At 45.6% G+C, this 20,692-nt stretch overlaps 1 protein-coding gene across 1 annotated transcript in view; it reads left to right on the forward strand.

Moving 5' to 3' along the window:
• Positions 1-20,692, forward strand: part of LOC147461654 (uncharacterized) — a 109,486-nt gene that overhangs the window by 23,318 nt on the left and 65,476 nt on the right. The window contains exons 7-9 of the mRNA XM_086509146.1: positions 14,589-14,936; positions 15,083-15,940; positions 18,010-18,339. Of these exons, the coding sequence (XP_086365272.1) occupies positions 14,589-14,936; positions 15,083-15,940; positions 18,010-18,339 (1,536 nt within the window). The remainder of the gene's footprint in view (positions 1-14,588; positions 14,937-15,082; positions 15,941-18,009; positions 18,340-20,692) is intronic.

The raw sequence follows: 20,692 nt of genomic DNA on the forward strand, positions 1-20,692 counted from the left end.
TCAGCAGAATTTGGGTTTCGACACGTCAGCAGTTTGTTACAGCTTCAACCCACTTCCTCGCCAGATTTGTGCCAGATCTGCTAACACTAGCCCTTACGGATGCCGTCCGGTAGCCCATTGAGCCTCTCCTCGGCCGTTCCCTCACCATCATCAAGTGCTCCATTGTTGTCCATCATTAACATCATCGAGATCTGCGTTTTCAGTCCTTCATTCTTCTCACATCGGGAGTGCAATTCAACACCAGATCGATTTCTTGATGGCCATCCGCAATCCCACATTGAGAAGGATCCAAAGGTGCATCAAATCAGCTGCAGAGGTGCCTTGTCTTGAGGAGTTACCGCGGCGAGATATTCCCCATTTAAGTCAGTAGAGTCCACACTTGAGGTATTGCATGTGTGTACATTCGATTTACCCAATCTAAAGCGAACGCCCACATCGGCAAGGGTGCGGGGGGCCCTTGAGAGGGTTGGTTGGGACCCCATCGGGTGTCATTCTTCTTCTCATCAAAGTACAATTGCTATGCACAAAGAGAGGGGGCATTGTTTCGAGCAGGTTTACTTCTCTGAGGATTTGGCGTCATCCTCTTGGTGTACATCAAGGGGAATATTTACATTAGTTTTGGAAGGGTTGTTCTTGAGTTTCAGCAGTGAGGATATCCCCTTTTCTTGGGCACTGCTTCTAGGGTGCTACTTCTCAAAGAGAGGGATACAGGTGGTTTATGCAAAGCCTCACACGAGGTGCGTGAGGATGGACCGATCAATTGACCTCGGGGATAGCAATATTTATGAAACCCCTCCTAAATCGAAAGCGACATTTAGGTGGAGGATTCGAGAGAGCACACTATTAAATGATGTCTCCTTCCGATTGAGACTGTGAGATACTTGGAGGATTCACAATGCATTCCATGTGAGTCTCTTGAAACCTTTTAAGGGTGATGTGCCTGATGATGGGGAGCCTGATGAGCAACCCGAAGTGGAAGAAAACGAGGAGATCCTTGTTCTTGAACAGATTTTGGCACATAAGGATACGAAGAATAAAGGTAAAGTCTGAATGCGGTTCTTGGTTAAGTTCAAGAATTATCTTGCATTGGATGCGAAGTGGATGGAGGAGGAGGACCTAGCAGATACTCCTGAGATTGTGAAACTTTACCTTGATGCTTTTGGTTTAGCATAGTCTACTCCAAACGGAACCCAGAATTCATGTTGGCCGGAGATCTGGTGCAGTGGGATGCACACGAGGGGAGCCACTCCGCTCCTCTGTCAACAGATGCCTTGATTTAGATACTAGAGTCACTGATGTCTCTTTGAGCTTCAGGGATACTGAAAGCTGACAGTATGACATTAATGAAATGGAATTCCTGATTATGATACTGATTTGTTCTTGACTTCTTTTAAGTGCAGGAACTGATAGAGGAAATGACTGCAGCGTTTTGGTCTGATTGATCTCGAATAGACATGGTTGCAATAGGGGTTAGTCAATCGGACATCGATGAGGTCCCGATTGGACCTAGATGCGATTGCTAGCTACATTGCCGATAAATCATGGTCTAAGATCCTAATGAATGTTGAATGTCATGTGATGTCTAGTGATGTCCTGTGATGTCGTGTGATGTGACTGTTGATTTGGTACATGTGCTAGATGTGTGTTCCTAGTACGTAGGTACTAACAGTCAGTTGCTAAGATGGTTTATGGCTTCTGTTGGTTTTGTAGGCGTAATCACGGTCGATTACAATGCTTTCAAGAGGGGGGTATGTCACAAAGTGACAGACGTGACTACCGACAACAGAAACCCTAATTTCTGCCAGAAACCCTAATTCTTGCAAACCTTAATTTCTGCCAAAAACCCTAATTTGCAAAAACCCTAATTTTTGGAAACCCTAACCCTAACTGCTTGCTTAAACCCTAACTTTTGGAAACCCTAATCCTAACTGTTGGCAAAAACCCTAATTTGGCTGGAAACCCTAACACTTGCGGCTGAAATGCCACGTGGCAACAGTATGGTATTTCCGGAAATTGCGAGGAAGTTGTGCTGAAAAAAAGCAGCTTTCCTAGCGACGCAATTTTGAGGCTTTTTTTTTGGCTATGCAATGTGAGAGAGAGAGAAATGAAATGAAATGATATATTAACGTCTTCAAAAGGCCAAAATGACCTATGAGACCATCAGATACAAAGTGGTGAATCTAATACAATGTCTGAAGTACAAGTACAAAAAAGTACTGAAAGTAAAAATGAAAACTGAAATGAAGCGTGAAATGTAAGATGTGAAAATGTAGAATAGGCCCTCAATGACAATCTGGGTGTCGTGCTAGAATGCCTCTGATCCTCTGTTGGAGTCTCCGTCGATGTAGTGTGCTCCTGTGTCTCGGTCGTGGTCGTCTCGATCTCCCGAGCTCAATCGCCCTGTCAATGAGGGTGCCTCAGGTATGAATGCGGGTACAACTCTGTGCTGGTGGTTGGTCTCTTGGCTCCCTCGATCCAAAGAAATCTGTGATCTGTCTCTGCGACTGTCGTACTCCATGTCTCCCCAAGAGACTGTCTCTATGTCGGTGTAGCTCAAGTAGATATAAGCCAAGGCATCTCTGGTCCTGATACCTCATGACTCTATCTAGGGGTCCAAAACCTCCCTGAATAAGCAATGGAAGCGCCCTCGTATCTCATAATACACAGTGCAGTGGCATATGTAGTGTAGCTCTGTCTCTGGCTCCCTACCGCATAGTTGACATATCCTAGCCTCTGGTGGTATCCCTCTGAATCTACCTGTCTCAATCTCCAGCTGGTGTGAGGATGTGCGAATCTGACCAATAGCACATCGCAGACCATGAGATAAATGAGTGTCCATGTAGTTCGGACGAGTCACAAACCCATCCCCTGAAAGTTGGAGAAGGTGCTCTTTGTAGAAAGCCATCTTCGTGCCCAACTCCTGTATCGGCTCTACCCATGTCCTCTTGGTGTCCAACTGTATAAGATCCTGACGAATGAATCTAGTGATCTCCGTCCGTGTGACTGGCAGGGAGGGTGCATCCAGGGAATACTGAAAGGGAGGCAATCTATCCATGCTGAGACCATGCCTCTGAAACCATGAGGTCATCTGTGCATACCAACATGATGCATCTCCCTGCATCGCTAACTGTCTAGAGGACTCAAGAGCCAGTCTAGTATATCTGCCTCTATGTGTATCCCATAGACTGTGCATAAAGGACACTGATCTGGTAAGAGCCTCAATCTCTATAGGAGGGGCGGCTACCTCCGCTCGAATAATCGCATGTGGTACCGAGGCCTTGGCTCTAATCATCCGGGATATCAAAAATACCAAGGGTCTCTCCATGTTCCTCCAATTGTCATGATTCACAGATGGTCCCCAAACTTGGACCCCATAAAGCATAGCGGAAGCAACCAAAGTATCAAAGAGCCATAGTTTTGTTCGTGGTTCTTGAAACTGAACCTGCGAACACATCCTCTCTAGCCCTCCTAATGCCGCATAGGCTCTGGATAGTCTAGTCTCTGCTGCTCTCCTCAGGGTAAACCTTGGTCCCGTGAATACCACCCCCGGATATGTATATTCATCTGTGTACTCCACAGTGTCCTGGCCATATACGAATGTAGGTGCCGATCTCTTGACCCACTGTGGTGTGGTGTTAAACACCATAACCTTGGTTTTACCAAGGTTCACAGACAGTCCACTATCCTCTGCAAAGTTGCGCAATGCATCCAAATGTCTTTGCATGCCCTCTGGCGACTCTGACATTAACACAATATCATCAGCATATAATAATAAAGGGATCCATGTCCCTGCCAGCTGAGCGCCTCTGTCACCCTCTCTGTCAATGTAGTCAGAGACCTCATCTACATACATACCAAAAAGTGTAGGGGACAAAGGACACCCCTGTTTCACTCCAATAGTGGAATGAACAATGTCAGAAATCCCCTCAGGAGTGCGTACCTGGCCAGTCACTGAGCCGTATAAAGCCATGATCCTCCATATGATCTCTGTGGGTACTCCCAACTTCAGTAGCCTGTGCATCAATCTGGCCCTCGGCACTGTGTCAAATGCCTTGCGGAAGTCCACAAAGCAACAATACATCTGTCCCCCATGTGCCCGACCCTCCTCAATAATGGCTCTGAGTGTAAGAATATGGTCCAAACTGGAGAAACCCCTCCTGAATCCAGCCTGTCCTGTCACTCGTATGCCCTCATTTTCTGCCCATTTACTCAGTTGCTGTTTAAGAATGGATGCATACAACCGTGCCAATGTGTGCCCTATCATAATAGTACGGTAGTTCCTTGGTACCGTGGGGTCCCCTGCCTTGAAAAGAGGTACAATAGTAGATAATCTCCAGGACTCGGGTAGTCCCTCACACATGACACGGTTAAACAACCGCGCAAGAACCTCTGACAGTAAATCTCTAGCACGTATCAAGTGCTCTGCCACCAAACCATCATGATCATATGCTCTCCTAGTCCTCATCCTGTCAATGGCGTTCTTCACCATCTCAGTGGTAAAGAAGGTACTAGTGGCTGGACATGGTTCTAGAGGGTCCGGTAATGGTGGTTGCCCAGGTACTGTATATAATGATGCTGCATATTGACCCCAAATCTCGGGAGAGGTAATCATTGGAGGAGGTGAGTGCTCATGGAAGAGACGCCAGGCCTCACCTGAATCTCGGCTCAAAAAGAGCTGATACAAATCACGCTCCATCTGGGCTAAAAAGGCCCGCTTCTTCCGTCGCACTAAACGCCGAAGGGCAATCCGAGATTGTCTATATGTAATGACTCCAAGTATAAGCTCGCTCTCCGGACCCTGCCGGAAGCGTATGAGCATGCTGAAATTCGCTGGACGGCAGCGTTTTCATCACCTTGCAGTTGCGTTTTTGGGTTGACAGCAGCCGCATGGTTTGTTTTCTTCACAGAGGATGAAGTTATCTCTTGCCAGGACACCATCTGGTGATGGTCCGTGCGGTCTCTCAGTGACTGTTGCAGAAGCCGGTATCTTCGACATCGGCTTCATCATCTACGGGCGTACGATCCTTGGGAGATCCATTCATTCCAGCCATCATTCAACGGTTGCGCACTCCTGAGGGGGTGGTGACTTGTGGTTTGCTATGGACACACCTATGCACTCATCATAGGAGTTCACACGAGATATGGCCATGCTCATGGCATATGGGATTCCGACATTCCCAGAGAAGACACCACCATCTTGGGTGGACAGACACTTACCACTTGACCTCGACACGATCACTTGCTTACACAGGAGCATCTACATGGACTTAAGGAGAGGATCTTGGATCTCTTCTTGGACAAGTTCATTGCTTGGATCTACAGACTGGAGTGGGACTTCAATGCTTTAATCTCTCTTGGAGAGTTTACCCGCGAGATGCGGGAGATCAAGGATCATTACGTGACTACTTTCGGAGTCACCCGGAGCTTGGCTTGCAAGGTAGTGTAATTGCTCTTCTACACTCCTGATCATTTTGATTGCTACCTTCAGAGTTGCTTACACTCACCCTCGGTAAGCATCTGTCTCTAGGGAGGTCCCATAAACTAGGCATGAAGGATACTAATCTAGTAAGTGCCTCGACCACGAGGGGGAGCAACTAGTTCGGCTCGAATAATCTCACGTGGCATTGAGGCCTTAGCCCAAATCATCCAAGAAATCAGAGACTAAAGGCCTCTCCATACATCTCCATCCATCATTGCTCTCAGATCTACCATGACGGTCCACTGAGAGTCTCCATATCTGAACTCCGTGAAGCATGATTGAAGCCACTAGAGTGTCAAAAAGATAGAGCTTTGTTCGAGGTTCCAAAAATTGAACCTACGAACACCTCCTCTCCAACCCTCCCAAGGCTGCATAAGCTCTTGTCAGCCTAGTCACTACTACTCTCCTCAATGAAAACACCAATCCACTCCAAACTACCCCAAGATAGGTGTATGTATCTGTATACTCCTCCGCCTCCTGACCATATGTAGATGTGAGTGTTCACCTCTTGACCCACTGTGGTATTGTAAGGTGCAACGGAAGTGAATGTTGAACTTTGCTCAAGATGAGTGCTCCGAATTGTGCTCAAGGGTTCCTTTTACTTACGGAAGGGAGAGCCTTCTGTTATTTAGTCAGAGAGTGCAAATGATCACAAACAAAGTGAATGACACTATGAATGAAGGTGTTGAGACTAAGAGATAGTGTCACCAGCGTGTGACTACTATCTATTCTTTTTGTTGATTTCTTTCTTATTAATTATTTACTTTCACTTTTTGGAAACACCCCTCGGGAAATCTAACTGCCCTGCATTGCATAGCTAGTGTGGAACTGTCCAGAGGGAGTCTAGGCCTGAGGGCAAGAGAGCACTAAGGTTGGACAAAGACTATGGTTAGCCAAAGTGGGGTCATTGACTAGCCAAAGTGGAATCCTTTGCTACACAGGCTACATTTCAGTTCTGGGTGTGGCTACAGTGTACAAAGGGGGTCAGATGACCTAGAAAGATACAATGGCAGCATCTCCTAAAACTTAGGGAACTGCTATTTTGGGACCTAAAAATGTGTTTGCGTCATTACCTCCGGAATGACAAGGGAACATTTTCTTACTCTGCCGTGAAGTCAACTAGGCAACCGGTTGGGAGATTTTTAGGCGGCAACCCCGAAACGGGAAAATGCTTGTAAATGCACCAAGTGGCACATTCTGGTGCACTTTCCTCATGCAAAAAAATGGGCACTGATTTTTAAGCTGGGAGAGGCTCATTTTCAGATTCTGTCACAGGTTAAGAGCTATGGAGTGCTTCCTTTCCCTCCTATGTACAGTGCGGTGCCAGGAGTGATGCCCTGCACGCTACGCATTGCTCTCTCTCTCCCCTATGGCAGTATGTTATGCCCCACTAGTGGGCTTTTCAATTGACCAATGTACAGTTGTGTGGGTTCATGCGCGATTGCCGAGGCAAGAGCCTCTTGCACAAGTACTGGATTAGCTAGCGGCTAATCCCCCCGCAGGTACAGGTGAATTCGGAGAGGTTTCACGCCAGAAATCTCGTCCGATTCAAAGGGCAAGTAGCCCTACAGGTGCGGGAGCTCGAGGACTTGCTACGGATGCGACCAGCACGCGAAACAGTAAATTACAGCCTGCTGTGTATTTTTGCAAGTTTAGGGTTTTGGCCCTAAACGGTCCCTAATACCCCCAAGAGGTTCAGGGACGCGAGGGGACCGCTGTACAGGTGATCTGGTGCATTTTCGGGGCTGAAAACAGAGAATTCAGCGTGCTGCAGATTCTCGCCAGGTTTTGCAAAGTGCCCGTATGCGACGGGAAAGTCAGTCAATGCGTGGGAATACTGACTGTGAAGGGTCCTAGTACAGTTATGCTGCCAAAATCGGGCCGGAACAGTTGAAATTCAGCCAAATTTGTGCGGGGCAGCTTGTAGGGAACCACAGCGTTCATTCCCTCTTTTGAACAATAAAGAAATACCGAAAGGGGCGCCTAAGTTAGGGGCCAATCTGGTGTCAGTCTACTCATACAGGTGCAACCTAGCAGCCTGTATTCCCTTTCCCCTTTGTTGTGTCTTGAAAGTACAGGTAAAGTGGGCGACAAATTAAATGGGTGAAAGCAAATAAGGTTTAAGTTTAAAGTCTACCGCCCTTTTTGAAAGTACAGGCCGGTTTCAGATAGAGAGAGAAGAGAATACGACACCAAAATGTTGTCAAACCCTCCTCCAAGGGGCCCACTCTCTATGGCGAGAGAGGTCTATGCTATTGATTGCACAAATCTGGTACAATGGTCTAGATGCAATGGACTTGCCGATGATGTCGACGACAATGATAACGGCAACGAGATGGGCTGAAATCTGAAAACGCTAGGGGCTGAAATCTGCAAATCTGCTATTTGCTGAATTCTGACACTATGTCGGCGAGGACGGCAATGGCAACAACGCGACGGCGATGCGCTGAAAACGCAGATGCTGAAATCTGCGAACAGCGGGCTGAAACTGAAAATGCTGGCTGATCTAACCACGCGGCGAGGACCTGCTGCGGGAAGGTGAGATCTGCGAGGTTAGGGGCTGTGTTGCGGAGTTTAAGGGCTGAAAACTGAAAACGCTGAAGCAGTAGGCTGATCTGATGCCGAGAAACTACAAAACGCTAGAGGCAATTTGAAGTTGCAAAAATGCTAGCAGCACTTGACAAAAATGCTAGTCCTGATGTGCTACTGCAGACTGAAAACGCCAGGTATGCTATAGCAAAAACGCTAGGAGAGATCTGCTACAGAAACGCTGGGAGTCTTGATGGCTGAAAACGCTGGGGAGTTCTGCCGGTCTTGCTAAGAAGGTGCTCTGCTAGATACTGGATCTCAACTGCCTCTTCTACCAGAAAGTGCTAGCGCTAGCTTTTATTTATACCTGTTTAGCCAATTTGCCCTACCCAGTTCTCAACAAAGTCACTTATTAATAATAAGTGAAAAATGGCAAAAATAGGGGAAATAGGTTCTGTGCACTGTAAAATGCTCATAATGGCTACTGACTGTCATGCTGATAATCATGCCGTGTGCAACCAGAGGATATGCAACTACTCTTAAGTGCCTGGACATGCACTGCCTGCGAACAGACTCACAAAGGTGCCAGAACACTTCCTAAGCTGACCTGAACCCTAGGCATGAAGTAGCTTGTCCACATGCACATAGGGTTAGATGTGCACGTGACAGGTATGGTGTTAAGCACCATAACCTTGGTTTTCCTCGGTTAACAAACAATCCACTGTCATGAGAAAATGTGTACAAAGCATCTAAGTGACATTGCATCCCCTCCACGGAGTCAGAAATCAACACAAAATCATCAGTATATAACAATAGTAGGATCCATGTCTCTGCCAACTCTGCTCCTCTAACACCATCCCTCTCAATGTAGTCAGAAACCTAACCCACATACATGCCAAATATTGTAGAAGATAGCGGGCAACCCTGTTTCACCCTGATAGAGGAGTGAACAAAATCAGAAATCCCCTTTCGAGTGCGTGCATACCCCACTATTGACCTGTATAGAGCCATGATCCCCCAAATCAACTTTGTGGGTACCCCATCTCCTGCAATCTGCACACCAATCTAGCTCTAGACACTGTATCAAAGGCTTTGTGGAGATCCATAAAGCAACAACAAAGCCAACTCCCATGTGATCTCCCCTCCTCAATAATGGCTCTGAGTGTCAGAATATGATCAAGAGTAGAGAAACCTCTCCTGAAACCCGCATGTCCTGTTGCCCGTACACCCTCTCTCTGCCTATCTACTCTATCCTGTTTCCCATACACCCTCTCTCACTCCACATCTACTCAACTGCTGCTCAAGAATGGATGCATACAACCGTGCCAATGTGTGTCCAATCATGATAGTACGGTAGTTCCCAGGCTCCATAAGGTCCCCTAGCTTGAAGATAGGTACGATAGAAGACCTCCAAGTATCAGGTAGGCCCTCGCACATGGCACAGTTGAACATCACCACTAGAAGCTCTACAAGCAGATCTCTGGCATGTATAAAATACTTTGCCACTAGGCGATCATGATCATATGCTCTCTTGATTCTCATCCTATCAATGGCCTTCTTTACCATCTCGGCGGTAAAGAAAGCACATGTGTGTGGACATGGCTCTGCAGATCCACAAGAGGTGGCTACCCCAAGACTGTGTAGAGAGATGATGCATATTGGGCCCATACCTTCATGGAATTGATGATTGGTGGGGAGAATGCCCATGGAAGAGTCACCATGCCTCGCTTGAGTCTTGGCTCAAAAACAGCGCCGTTTCAAAAATCTTTGAGCATAGGCCGAGGCCTCTTTGCTCCTTCTCCATGATGGAGTATCTATAAAAGCCAAAACACAAAACAACTAATATCGCGAATTCACAATCAGTCCCGGCAGCTCCTTGCTCGGAAAAGCGAACCTCGTGATGATTGATCTGTCTTCACATGAACACTTAAGTCCTCTCGGGGGCAAAGTCTCTCCTTACCAGCGACGGCAAAGTCTGAGAGCAGAGAGGGGACATGTGGTGCTATTATAGCTCCCTGGCCACGGCCGGAATAGAAGGCCTTTCTACAGCATGAATAGTGAAGCCATAGGGCACTGGGAATAGCCGCGAGAGAGAGAGAGAGAGAGAGAGAGAGAGAGAGAGAGAGAGAGAGAGAGAGAGAGAGAGAGAGAGAGAGAGAGAGAGAGGCCTTGCGGCCCATTTAGAGTGAGGAAAGAGAGTAAGCGCTGGCTTTTGTTACAGCCGTAAGAGGAATTCATTGGTGTTTTTTTATATCTTCTTGCTTTAATTTAAGTGGGAGGCCGGTCGGTTTTTTTTTAAAGTATGAACCTGGACAAAACTCAATTACACTGAGTGAGCTGAAAATTGATGCTATACAGTCACATTTTGTGAGAGTGCGCGTGTGCGGATGCGTGAGAGAGAGAGAGAGAGAGAGAGAGAGAGAGAGAGAGAGAGAGAGAGAGAGAGAGAGAGAGAGACCACAAACGCAAGATATGGTAAAGAGGGGGCGATCAGTCCCCCATGACTACCATGAGCAAAAGACCCAATACACAATGATCAGATAGTGTGGAAGTGGGTACCCCCTTGGCCCCATAAATAGGTGCCTAAGGGAGCAATGCCTGGAAAAATCCCCCACGACCCAACAAGAAATAAATGAAATATGAGGGCACCCGGACATGGGCGGCCGGCCCAGAGAGGGCGGCAAGACAATGCAACCTATATGCGTATGCAAAGGATGGCCACAGCCCGGAGGCACACTAGCCGTACATGCATGCCCTAGACCTGTGAAGCAGCAAAGTGGTGTAAATCTAACACCCCCTCTCAGCACCAGATGCTGAACAAACTGTATGAAGCCGAAGATGTGAGGCGAATGATGAAGATGTCTACTGCAATGTCCACTAAAAGACAATACTCCGGCGAACTCCGAGTGTAGCAGCAATCTAGGGTGTCACAACCACCGAAAAATCCCCATGGCGTGATGCAGTCACGGACAGTGTAGCACACTGTTGTACTTCGCCGATACAAGGTGAAGATATTGCGTGAAGGGCCCCAATTGAGTGTGAAAACAACTCCTTGTCGTAAAACAAGTGCAAATAGACCTGCAAGTGTCCTACCCAACAAGATTTGTGGTGTCTGTAGTCAAACCGTCTTGAGAAAATGGGGAAGCCCAGGAACTGTAATGAGAATGATCAGAAGCCTGTCAATCCATGAGCCTGCAACCTAGTGTCGCCAGGTGGCTAAGCTATGTAAAACTCAAAACTCTAGGAAGGCCTGCTATAGCAATCTGCGCCATAACCGTCCTCCAAAACAAGGAAAGCTAGACTAAACAATCTGCACTGTAGAAGCTATCGTAAGCTGCAGCAGTCACCAGGAGACCGCACTAATCACCACTGGATGGTGTCCTATCAGAAGGTAGGGTAATCCAAGATGAGGGAAAAGCCAGACTCAACAGTCTGCGCTGTGAAGGGCCTCTGAGAAGAGGCGTGGTCAAACCAAGCTATCTGCACCGTAAACATCTTGTAGAAGAAGGGAAGCCAGACTGAGCAGTCTGCGCCTGAAGATCCTCTGAGAAGAGGAAAGGCCAGACCAATCTGTCAGCGCCATCTTGCCTGTATCTCCTGCCTCCAATCCTCCAGTATCAACCAAAACAGAATTCGCGCCAACAACGCCACCAAACCGCAACTGAGTGTGGCTCTCAATGTAAACGAGCTGGGAGTGGCTTGCTACCTAGGTCGAGGGATAAGTATGTTGTAGTCAACCTGACTGCAAGCACTACAGGGGATACAACATGCTGGTATGGGCTGGTTTGAGTCATATGGATAGATTGCCTCTGTCCGAGTACTCCTTGGATGCACCCTCCCTATCTCTCACATGGACAGAGATCACTAGACTCATACGTCAGGATCTGATTCAGCTAGATACCAGGAGCACATGGTTACAACCGACATAGGAGTTGGGCACGAAGATGGCTTTCTATACAGAGCATCTTCTCCAACTAACAGAGAATGGATATGTGATCATACCTGCCTATATGGGCACTCATTTATCTCGTGGGATACGATGTGCTATTGGTTAGATGCGCACATCATCGTATCAGTTAGAGATTGAGATTGATAGATTTAAGAGAGTACCAGCAGAGGCCAAGATTTTCCAGTTGTGCCATATAGAGCTAGATACAAGTTACACCACATATGTCGTTGTTCGGTATACTATGAGATACGAGGCCGCTTTCATTGTCTATTCAGAGAGGGCTTTGGACTGTTGGCTAGAGTCACGAGATATCAGAATCAGAGATGCCTCGAGTTGTTTTTACTAGAGCTGCGCAGACAGAGGGAGAGTCTCTTGAGGAGATCAAGCAGTGGGAGACATTCATATAGGGAGATCACTGACTTCCTAAGAGCAGGGACTCGACAGTTAGATGAGCAAGCTTCACAATAGACTTTAGAGCGTACATATAGCGGATGTATATTTATTATTAGTTGACAGAGGCATTGAGCTCAGGAGAGCTAGACACCCATGTCTACGAGGGTGACCACGACATCGATGGAGGTTCCATCAGTGGATTAGGACTATTCTAGCACGACAAGGGAGATGTCAAGATGCCTATTTATAGAGGTGGACATTGACGATGCTCTCCAACCACTGGTGCAATACTTTCTCGGACAACGCCCGATGCCGGGCATCCTCGGACATTGATGATAATGATGGTTTTACTTTTTCACTTTACTTCATTTTTATTTTGTACCCAAACATTGTATTAGATCCACCAAGATTGTATCAATTTGGTCTTGTAGGTCATTTTGGCCTTTTGAAGACGTTTAATATAACATTTCATTTAATTTCTCTCTCTCTCTCTCTCTCTCTCTCTCTCTCTCTCTCTCTCTCTCTCTGGTATGGGGAGATGACATCATGGTTTCAGGCATATGGGTTCAGCATAGACAGATTGCCTCCTTTCCAGTACTCATTGGATGCACTCTCTATGACTCTTACACAGTCCGAGATCACCAGGCTCATCTGCCAGGACCTGACTCAGCTAGACACCAGGAGGACATGGATACAACCAGCACAAGAGCTGGGCACGAAGATGGCTTTCTACAGACAGCATCTTCTCCAGCTTACGGAGGACGGTTTTGTGACGAGGCCCAGGTACATGGACACCCACTTGTCTCATGGGGTACGATGTGCTATTGGCCAGATACAAACATCTTCACACCAGCTGCGGATCGAGACTGGGAGATACAGCGGAGTATCAGCAGAGGCCAGGACATGCCCCTATGTGACATAGAGCCTGAGACAGAGTTGCACTACACATGCCACTGCCCCGTCTACTACGAGATACGAGGCCGCTTCCACTGCTTGTTCAGAGAGGGCTTTGGACCACTCTTCAGAGTCATGCAGGACGAGGATGAGAGATGCTTGGGTTTGTTTTTGCTCGAGCTGCGCAAACACAGAGAGAGCCTGATGACAGGAGAGGCTAGCCAGTCTCAGAGACAGATACAGACTTCTTTAGAGCAGACACTGGACACCCGAAGGAGTTACTACCATAGCAGAGCTCGTCGCCTCACGCTAGAGGCACACTGATCGACCGGGCGACCGAGCTGGGAAGATCCAGACGCCCGCGAATACGGAGGACTACACAGCACTGACGGAGGCTGCATCAGAGGATTCGGATCACTTTGGCCCGACATGCACGACGCCCGGTCAGACTACTGACCATGGAGGAGATTGATGAGATCCGCCAGCGACCGATGCTGGATCTCTTGTGATTTTAGCTATCCTAGCTAGCTGATTAGTTCACACCTTGGAGTTTAGGATTCCATAGTAGTCATTTAGTCATTTTGTCATATTGTCATTTTCATTTCATTTTGTTACTTTTGTTACTCGGACTTTGTATCAGATCCACCACATTGTAACTTTTAGGTCTCATAGGTCACTTTGGCCTTGTGAAGGCGTTAATATAACATTTCATTTCATTTCATTTCTCTCTCTCTCTCTCTCTCTCTCTCTCTCTCTCCCCCAAACACATCTCTATCGCTCTCTCTCACTCCCTCTCTACAGGGAAAAGCAGAAGGAACCATCATTCAAGGTAAAAGCAATCACTAATGCAAGGAAAAGAAGTACAGGATTTGTGGAAGTGTAAAACCTCGATCTTCACCATTTCAATTCCTCTGCTCCTTACAGGGTTACTATGACGAAGGAGCAGCGTGCACGAACACTGGCGCTAGGAATGGCACTCGTGGTAGCAACAGCCCAATAGCAGCAACGGGGACAGCAGGTCCACGAAGAGTGGTGGGTAGCATAGCGCGACGGGCAGCATGACGAGGCAGCGGGTGGTAATGCAGTGTGAAGCAGGCTGCTGCGATGGGTTTTAGATAGCATTTCGTTGAGGAAACACCCCCTGCCGGCCCCCCCCTTCGCCCCCGGTCCTCTGCGACCCCCTTTCCTCTCTCCCTGACAAAAAATTCTTTCAGTGTGGTAAACATGTTACCTGCATTCCATGTTGAAGATAACCGTGCTTTGTGCATGAATCTTGCAAGTTATGTATGAGTTCAGATCCATGCGTCAAATTCAGAGAGAGATACTGTTTTGTATTGTATGTAGGCAGGAGAGAGTGATCATTTTGTGCTGGAAACCTCAACCCCTGAAAGGACTGCTCTGCCAAAAGAGTGCATTTCACAAGGCAGTCTGAGAATACATCAGCAGCTAGAGTGCGAGAAAATGAGACATAAATTTTCTAAACAAGAGTTGGAACATGTGAAGAAAGATTATGACGATTTCTTGAGGGATCTGAGTGCAGGCAAGAATATACAAACTTTAATTCCAGAAGCAGATGGGTTCTCGAAATTCTTTGCACTCCTCCAGGAGAGGGAAAGGAAAAAATTGACTCTCGAATTTGAAGCAAGGCTTGCTGCAGAAGAAAAGGCTAGAATCTACGAAGCATCAGCAGAGGTAAAAGGGCACGTGTGGTGTTTTGGCACATAGAGGATTCCAGTCTTTTCTTTTTTTTGGGTGGGGCGGGGGGGGTGTGTTGTGTGCTGCTGATGCTATCAAAGAGTCTCAATTAATCCGTTTTTTCTGATGTTAGCTTCTATCAGGCTGCAGAGAGCAGATTGTTGCAGCTATTAGATGAGCGTACAAAACTCCATTTGAAGTTTGATGAGGAACTGGAGCAGAAGGAAGTGGAGAGAGTACGTTTACACTCCTTGTTTGAGAAAGAAAGGCTCAAGAGTGAAACAGCCAAAAAGGAGCTGCACGATTTGAAGGAAAAATTTGCATCATTATTATCAAGAGCTCCGCTGTCCTCTGGAGTCAAATGTGATGATTTGCGTGAAATCTCTCTCTCTCCCCGACATTTCTTCAAGCTCTCTGATGTTTTGGAGAAACGTGATGTCTTTGAAAATGAAAAAAGAGAGGAGCCTTCAAAGCTTTCTGTGTGCAGCAATAAAGGTGACTGTGGCACGGCCCAGAAGAAGATTGAGACAATAGAAGATGCTATGACTGAAAGAAGCATTCAGTTTAAGAACAGAGAAACATGCATCTTGCAGCAGGTGAGACAGCAGGAGATGCAGCTCAAAACAGCAGAAGATGCCTTTCAGGAGCTGGAGAGGAAACTAAAGCATGTAGAACTTGATAAAGGTCCGTTGAAAGAATGTCCAGACCACTCTCAAACACAGCATAAAAATGCCAAGCTTATGGAGAAGTCCACCCAAACAAGCTCTTGGAACGATGGGGTTTATGAGAAATACAGCTGTGTTTACCAGTCTCCTATCTTTGAGCACAATCACCCCAAAGCCAAAAGTGGAAAAGGTTTTTTTGATGCAACATCTGAAACCGACTCTGATGAGCGGGAATTAAACTATAGGGAGCAACGTGAAGATCAGACAGACATTGAGATACGTCAACTAACTCAGGAATTAAAAAACATTGGAGCAGATATGCTGAGCTTGCACAAGGTCATCTTCTTACTCAGCTTCAATATCATGCTTTCTAGATCAAACAATATCAAACAAAAAGCTGAGTGAATAACACCTTGTTGTTCCAACCCCAAGGCGCATAAACTGATCAAACGACCATGCATTTTTACTTCATGCTGCTAAAAATGTGCACTTATTTTGCTTCATGCATGATTACCTATATTATCCAATTTCTGTGGTGACTACAAGGGTTTTCACTCTAAACACAGAATTCTAGTGTAATTTCTAAACTGAATGTGTTTCTTATTATCCTGTGGCTAGAGTTCCTTTTTACATGCCTTCTTTTCCCTGTAATTTTAGGGTGAGTTTTTCCCAGGTGGTCTTTGCGAGGGGCTTCTTTTCCAAAAATTTGAATACAAGTTTTCACGGTTCATCCTCTGAATTGCAACTGCAGGCTGCATGAACACCCCATGTGAGTGCCACAGGCTAACTTTAAGAGACAAGGGAAGGGTGCCAAATGCCTTTGGGGTTCTATTGATGGTAGACTATGGCTTACATAAGCCGTTGAACGGCACGTCTTGAGATATTAAAGTTTGTGTGTCAAGATTCATGTAGCCCATTTTTCACCATGAAGCCATCAATGTATGTCAGTCCTTTCTTTGCTACCTGGACCTTTTGTAAGAAGTCTAAGTCACGGCTCAACAAAGATCTGAAATGATGAAAAGCCCTCATGCAGAAGCTCTACGTCTAGTAGTAAGGAAGGAGGGACATTGTGGAAATTCGACCTGTATGAAAGGATCTCAACAAACCTTATTGTCTTAAAGTGCAACTGCGCAGCAATCATAACAAGGGACGGCGCAAGGAGGTTTGAGAAGGATGCTTTTGAGCATAGGAAGGAATGGGAGAGTTCGTTGTCAAATGCGTGTCGTAGTCTTTGTGTTTCATTCACTTAACACACAGTAGAACAATGTTTTTGAAAAAGAAAGAGGAAAAAGGATTGCATTTTAAGATCGAAGCGATGGTATGGAGAAAATATGGGTAAAATGGGGGAGGGGGGCCAGAATGCATTGCTAAATGACAAGAGTCAGAGAAAGGGAAGGTCTGACTGGGTGCTAGAATGCACTGCATAGGATAGAGGGAAATGGAGGCCTGTTGAAAGGCCTCTCCTCAATGTTGTCTCAGCAATTGATTAGTTGTGGAGCTTTTTGGATTGTCTTAGGTTAAGGAGGTGAGCATACTGTTTTTCGAGGGAAGTGTATGTAAGAGGTTATAAAATCTTATGAGAGGTTATCGTTGTAGTCTCAGCTAGAGCTTGGAAGGATGCAGTGTACTTTCAAATAATTTGGAATCTCATGGAAGTGTTGACAGGGGGATGTTTTCAAGAAAAAAGAACTTTCATGGTTTTCTGATTATAGGCTGAAGGAGAAAGTTGGAGGAGTTAATCTTTGAGCAATAGTGCTGTCAGAGAGAGGTGGATGGAACTAGGGCATCTCTACCATAATTTTGTTTTTGTATCTTGTGAGTGCCTGTAGACATGCTTATTGTGGAGAATGAAGTTGGGTTCTATTTAAAGCTCTGGCATTTTTGAGACTTTCAAGCTTTTCTCAGGCTTTACTTAAGGCAGGTGCAGGGTGGGGAGGCAAAATGCAGCATATTGTAGTCAGGATATCGTTTGTTGACAAACATCAAGCTTCAAACAATAATTGTTCAGTCATAAATGCAGGGGAATTGGGAACCACTGAGCTCTTTTAGTGATGGTGTCTATGCATGCAAACCATACGATAATGATTGAGTAGGAAATGAGGGAACTGGGCAAGAGTTGAAGGGGATGCTTGAGCACATAAATTTGTATCCAAACTTTGAGAGGAGAGGGCAAGTGACATAGCATAAGAATTGAAGACAAAAGGTCCTCATATGTCTTGTGCTTGTAGCAATGATTTTTGCAACAAGCCTAAACCACAGTTGAGACATGTCATATGCAAGAGGTGTGAGCTTATTAATCTTTTAGAAACTTGACTTTCTAGGGATCCCAAATAACAAATAACAAGCTCTTGCAATATGTTCAGAAATGATTGTATGCAACTCATTTTGGCGTTTCTTTCTTTCAGGTTCCAGATAGCAATGGGAATAATTTTGCAAGAATTAACGACTTCAATCATGCTGAGAGCTCTCTTGATAAGCCAATGAATGAGGAAGAGGTCACAAACCAAACTCTCAAAAGAATATTAAAGGAGAAGACCTTACAATTAAATAAGGTCCTCACACAGCATGCGAAGGAACTCCAGAGGATGCAAAGCTCCACTAGTCAGGCACATGAATTGAACAAGCAATTGGCCAGCAATGTAGCTAATTCAGAAACTAAACTAGCAGAACTTCAAGGACACTACAACAGCCTTCTAGGGTCATTGGAAAATCAATTGAATGAAGCAAGAAAAGATGTGAGTCCAAAAGTATTCTTCTTTAAAAGTTATCAGCAGTTTCAAATTGCATATGGTGTGTGTGCATGTGTCCCTGTGAGAAATGAAACAAAGTACAATAATTGTAGAAAGTAGGTTCTATCTCATAGAAAGTACAAGTGTGGTGTAATGTGTTTGCAAACATTAGGAGATTGCTGATGCAACCTTTTCATGAGGGATGCTGTATGAAAGAGAAATTATAGATCCTTAGTACTGTAAATCATATTGCCATGACTCTCTGTAACATAATTCCTCCCTTGCGTGGTTGGAGCTATTGTCTATAGGAGATGATATGGTGTAGGCTTTGAACAAGTGTGTCACATCCCTCTGACGGATTGGCTCAAGATGATCTTATTACAAGGGTGTTAAAGGGGGTCTTTCCGTTGGGATTAGACTCCCACTAGATACATTTTGTTCCATTCATACTTCAGTGGCCACTTTAAAGGTGTATTGGTTGGTATTCAAAGTGGTGGGAGAGAGGCTTTCAGCGACAGTTTTGGGACTTCCTCAGAGCTGACTTACTTGTGTCACTTATTCCCAAAACTGTGATGGTCTCTCCATCTGGAAGAGATTGCTACATGGTTCAATTTGAGACTGGTTGAATGAGGCAGGGTGGTTATTACGTACCTAGTGTGTACCGCATATTTACGTGCGTTTTAGTGTGGCACTAGAGCACTAAAAGTCTTTTTTTACGTTTTTGAACGTTACATGCGTTCAAAAAATGAATCATGTGATTTTTAGCCTGGATTATACTTTATATTTGTTACGATTGTGACTATGTTGTTGCAATATTACATCCACTCCTATTTGTAGATACGCGAAGTGCCATGCCAAGGAGGACCCCTACGCTTGGATGGTCACACCCCTTCCCCCAAAAGATGCGCCTCTTTGCCAAAAGCCACACTCCTTTGACGATTGGTCACACCCCTCCGCTCTATGGTTGTGACTCTTCGCCCAATGGTTGCAGCTCTTCGTCGAAAGGATGTGTCTTTATGTATAAAGTCTTGTCTCTTCACCAGGAGACGTGTCTTTTCTTTGTGTCTCTTCATCTCCTATATAAGGAGCCCTTGTATCACACATTCAATCAATCAACATAGAGTCTTCTAAGTCTTGTTTCTGAGTACAGTTCAAGTTTCTTAAGTCTTAATCATGAGTTTAAGTACTTAATCAAGGATTAGTACCTAGAATCCTTACAGTGGTATCAGAGCAAAATTTTTTCCCGGGACCCGAAGGTTGTGAGCCTCTCACCCTCGCCGCTACCCTCCCTCCACCTTCCTGGAGTTGTATGGAATCTGAAGAACGGTGGCATCAATCGCATACAAGCATGAGGTAATCTAAATTTACTTCTGTTCTAATACTATAAATACAACAAAAGACAAGGGATGGCAGCATGGCCATGTGTGGGTGTATTGGTCATGTCGTGACTTTGCATGGGGCTATTTAAAGGGATATGCCTTCTCGAGCTCACGTTCGTACCCCTTCGTATGAAAAGCCACTATCCCTTGCGGGATCTCATCTCTTCCTTCCTGAGGCTATCCCTAGCGCATCCCTTTGCGGCCCTTGTGCACCCTTTCCCTGCTGCTGGGCTGATTACTGGAAACGTTGCATGCTGAAATTTCACTGGTTGAAATCTCTTGTTGCAGTCAACCTGATTAAGCCAGATTCTTCTAAAAAGTCTTTGAATAATGCAATGACATGGGATTCAGTAGTCAAAGCAAAAAGGTTTCGCAAGAAGCAAAGGTTGACACGATTGTGACTATGTTGCAGTATTATATACGCTCCTAGTTGCATATACGTGAAGTGTCATGCGAAGGAGGACCCCTATGCTTGGATGGTCACACCCCTTTGCCCAAAAGACGCGCCTCTTCGCCAAAAGCCACACTCCTTCGACGACTGGTCACACCTTTTCGCTGTATGGTTGCGACTCTTCGCCCAATGGTTGCAGCCCTTATGTGTCTTTACGTCTAAAGTCATGTCTCTTCACCAAGAGATGTGTCTTTTCATTTGTCTCTCTTCGTCTCCTATATGAGGAGCCCTTGTATCACACATTCAATCAATCAACACAGAGTCTTCTAAGTCTTGTTTTTGAGTACAGTTCAAGTTTCTTAAGTCTTAATCATGAGTTTAAGTACTTAATTAAGGATTAGTATATAGAATCCTTACAATATTCATATGCTTTGATCTATATAAATAGAAACATGTTTGTAGAGGAAGAAATTAACCATGCAATTACAATATACATTGTAGACAACACATGATTAAATTCTAAACCATTCTTAAAAAAGAAAGAGACAATGCAGTACTATAAATCATAGATGTAGCATTATACAAAAAG

The sequence above is a fragment of the Adiantum capillus-veneris genome, chromosome 3, assembly GCF_014529385.1.
Source record: "Adiantum capillus-veneris isolate H3 chromosome 3, ASM1452938v2, whole genome shotgun sequence".
Taxonomy (NCBI): Eukaryota; Viridiplantae; Streptophyta; class Polypodiopsida; order Polypodiales; family Pteridaceae; genus Adiantum; species Adiantum capillus-veneris.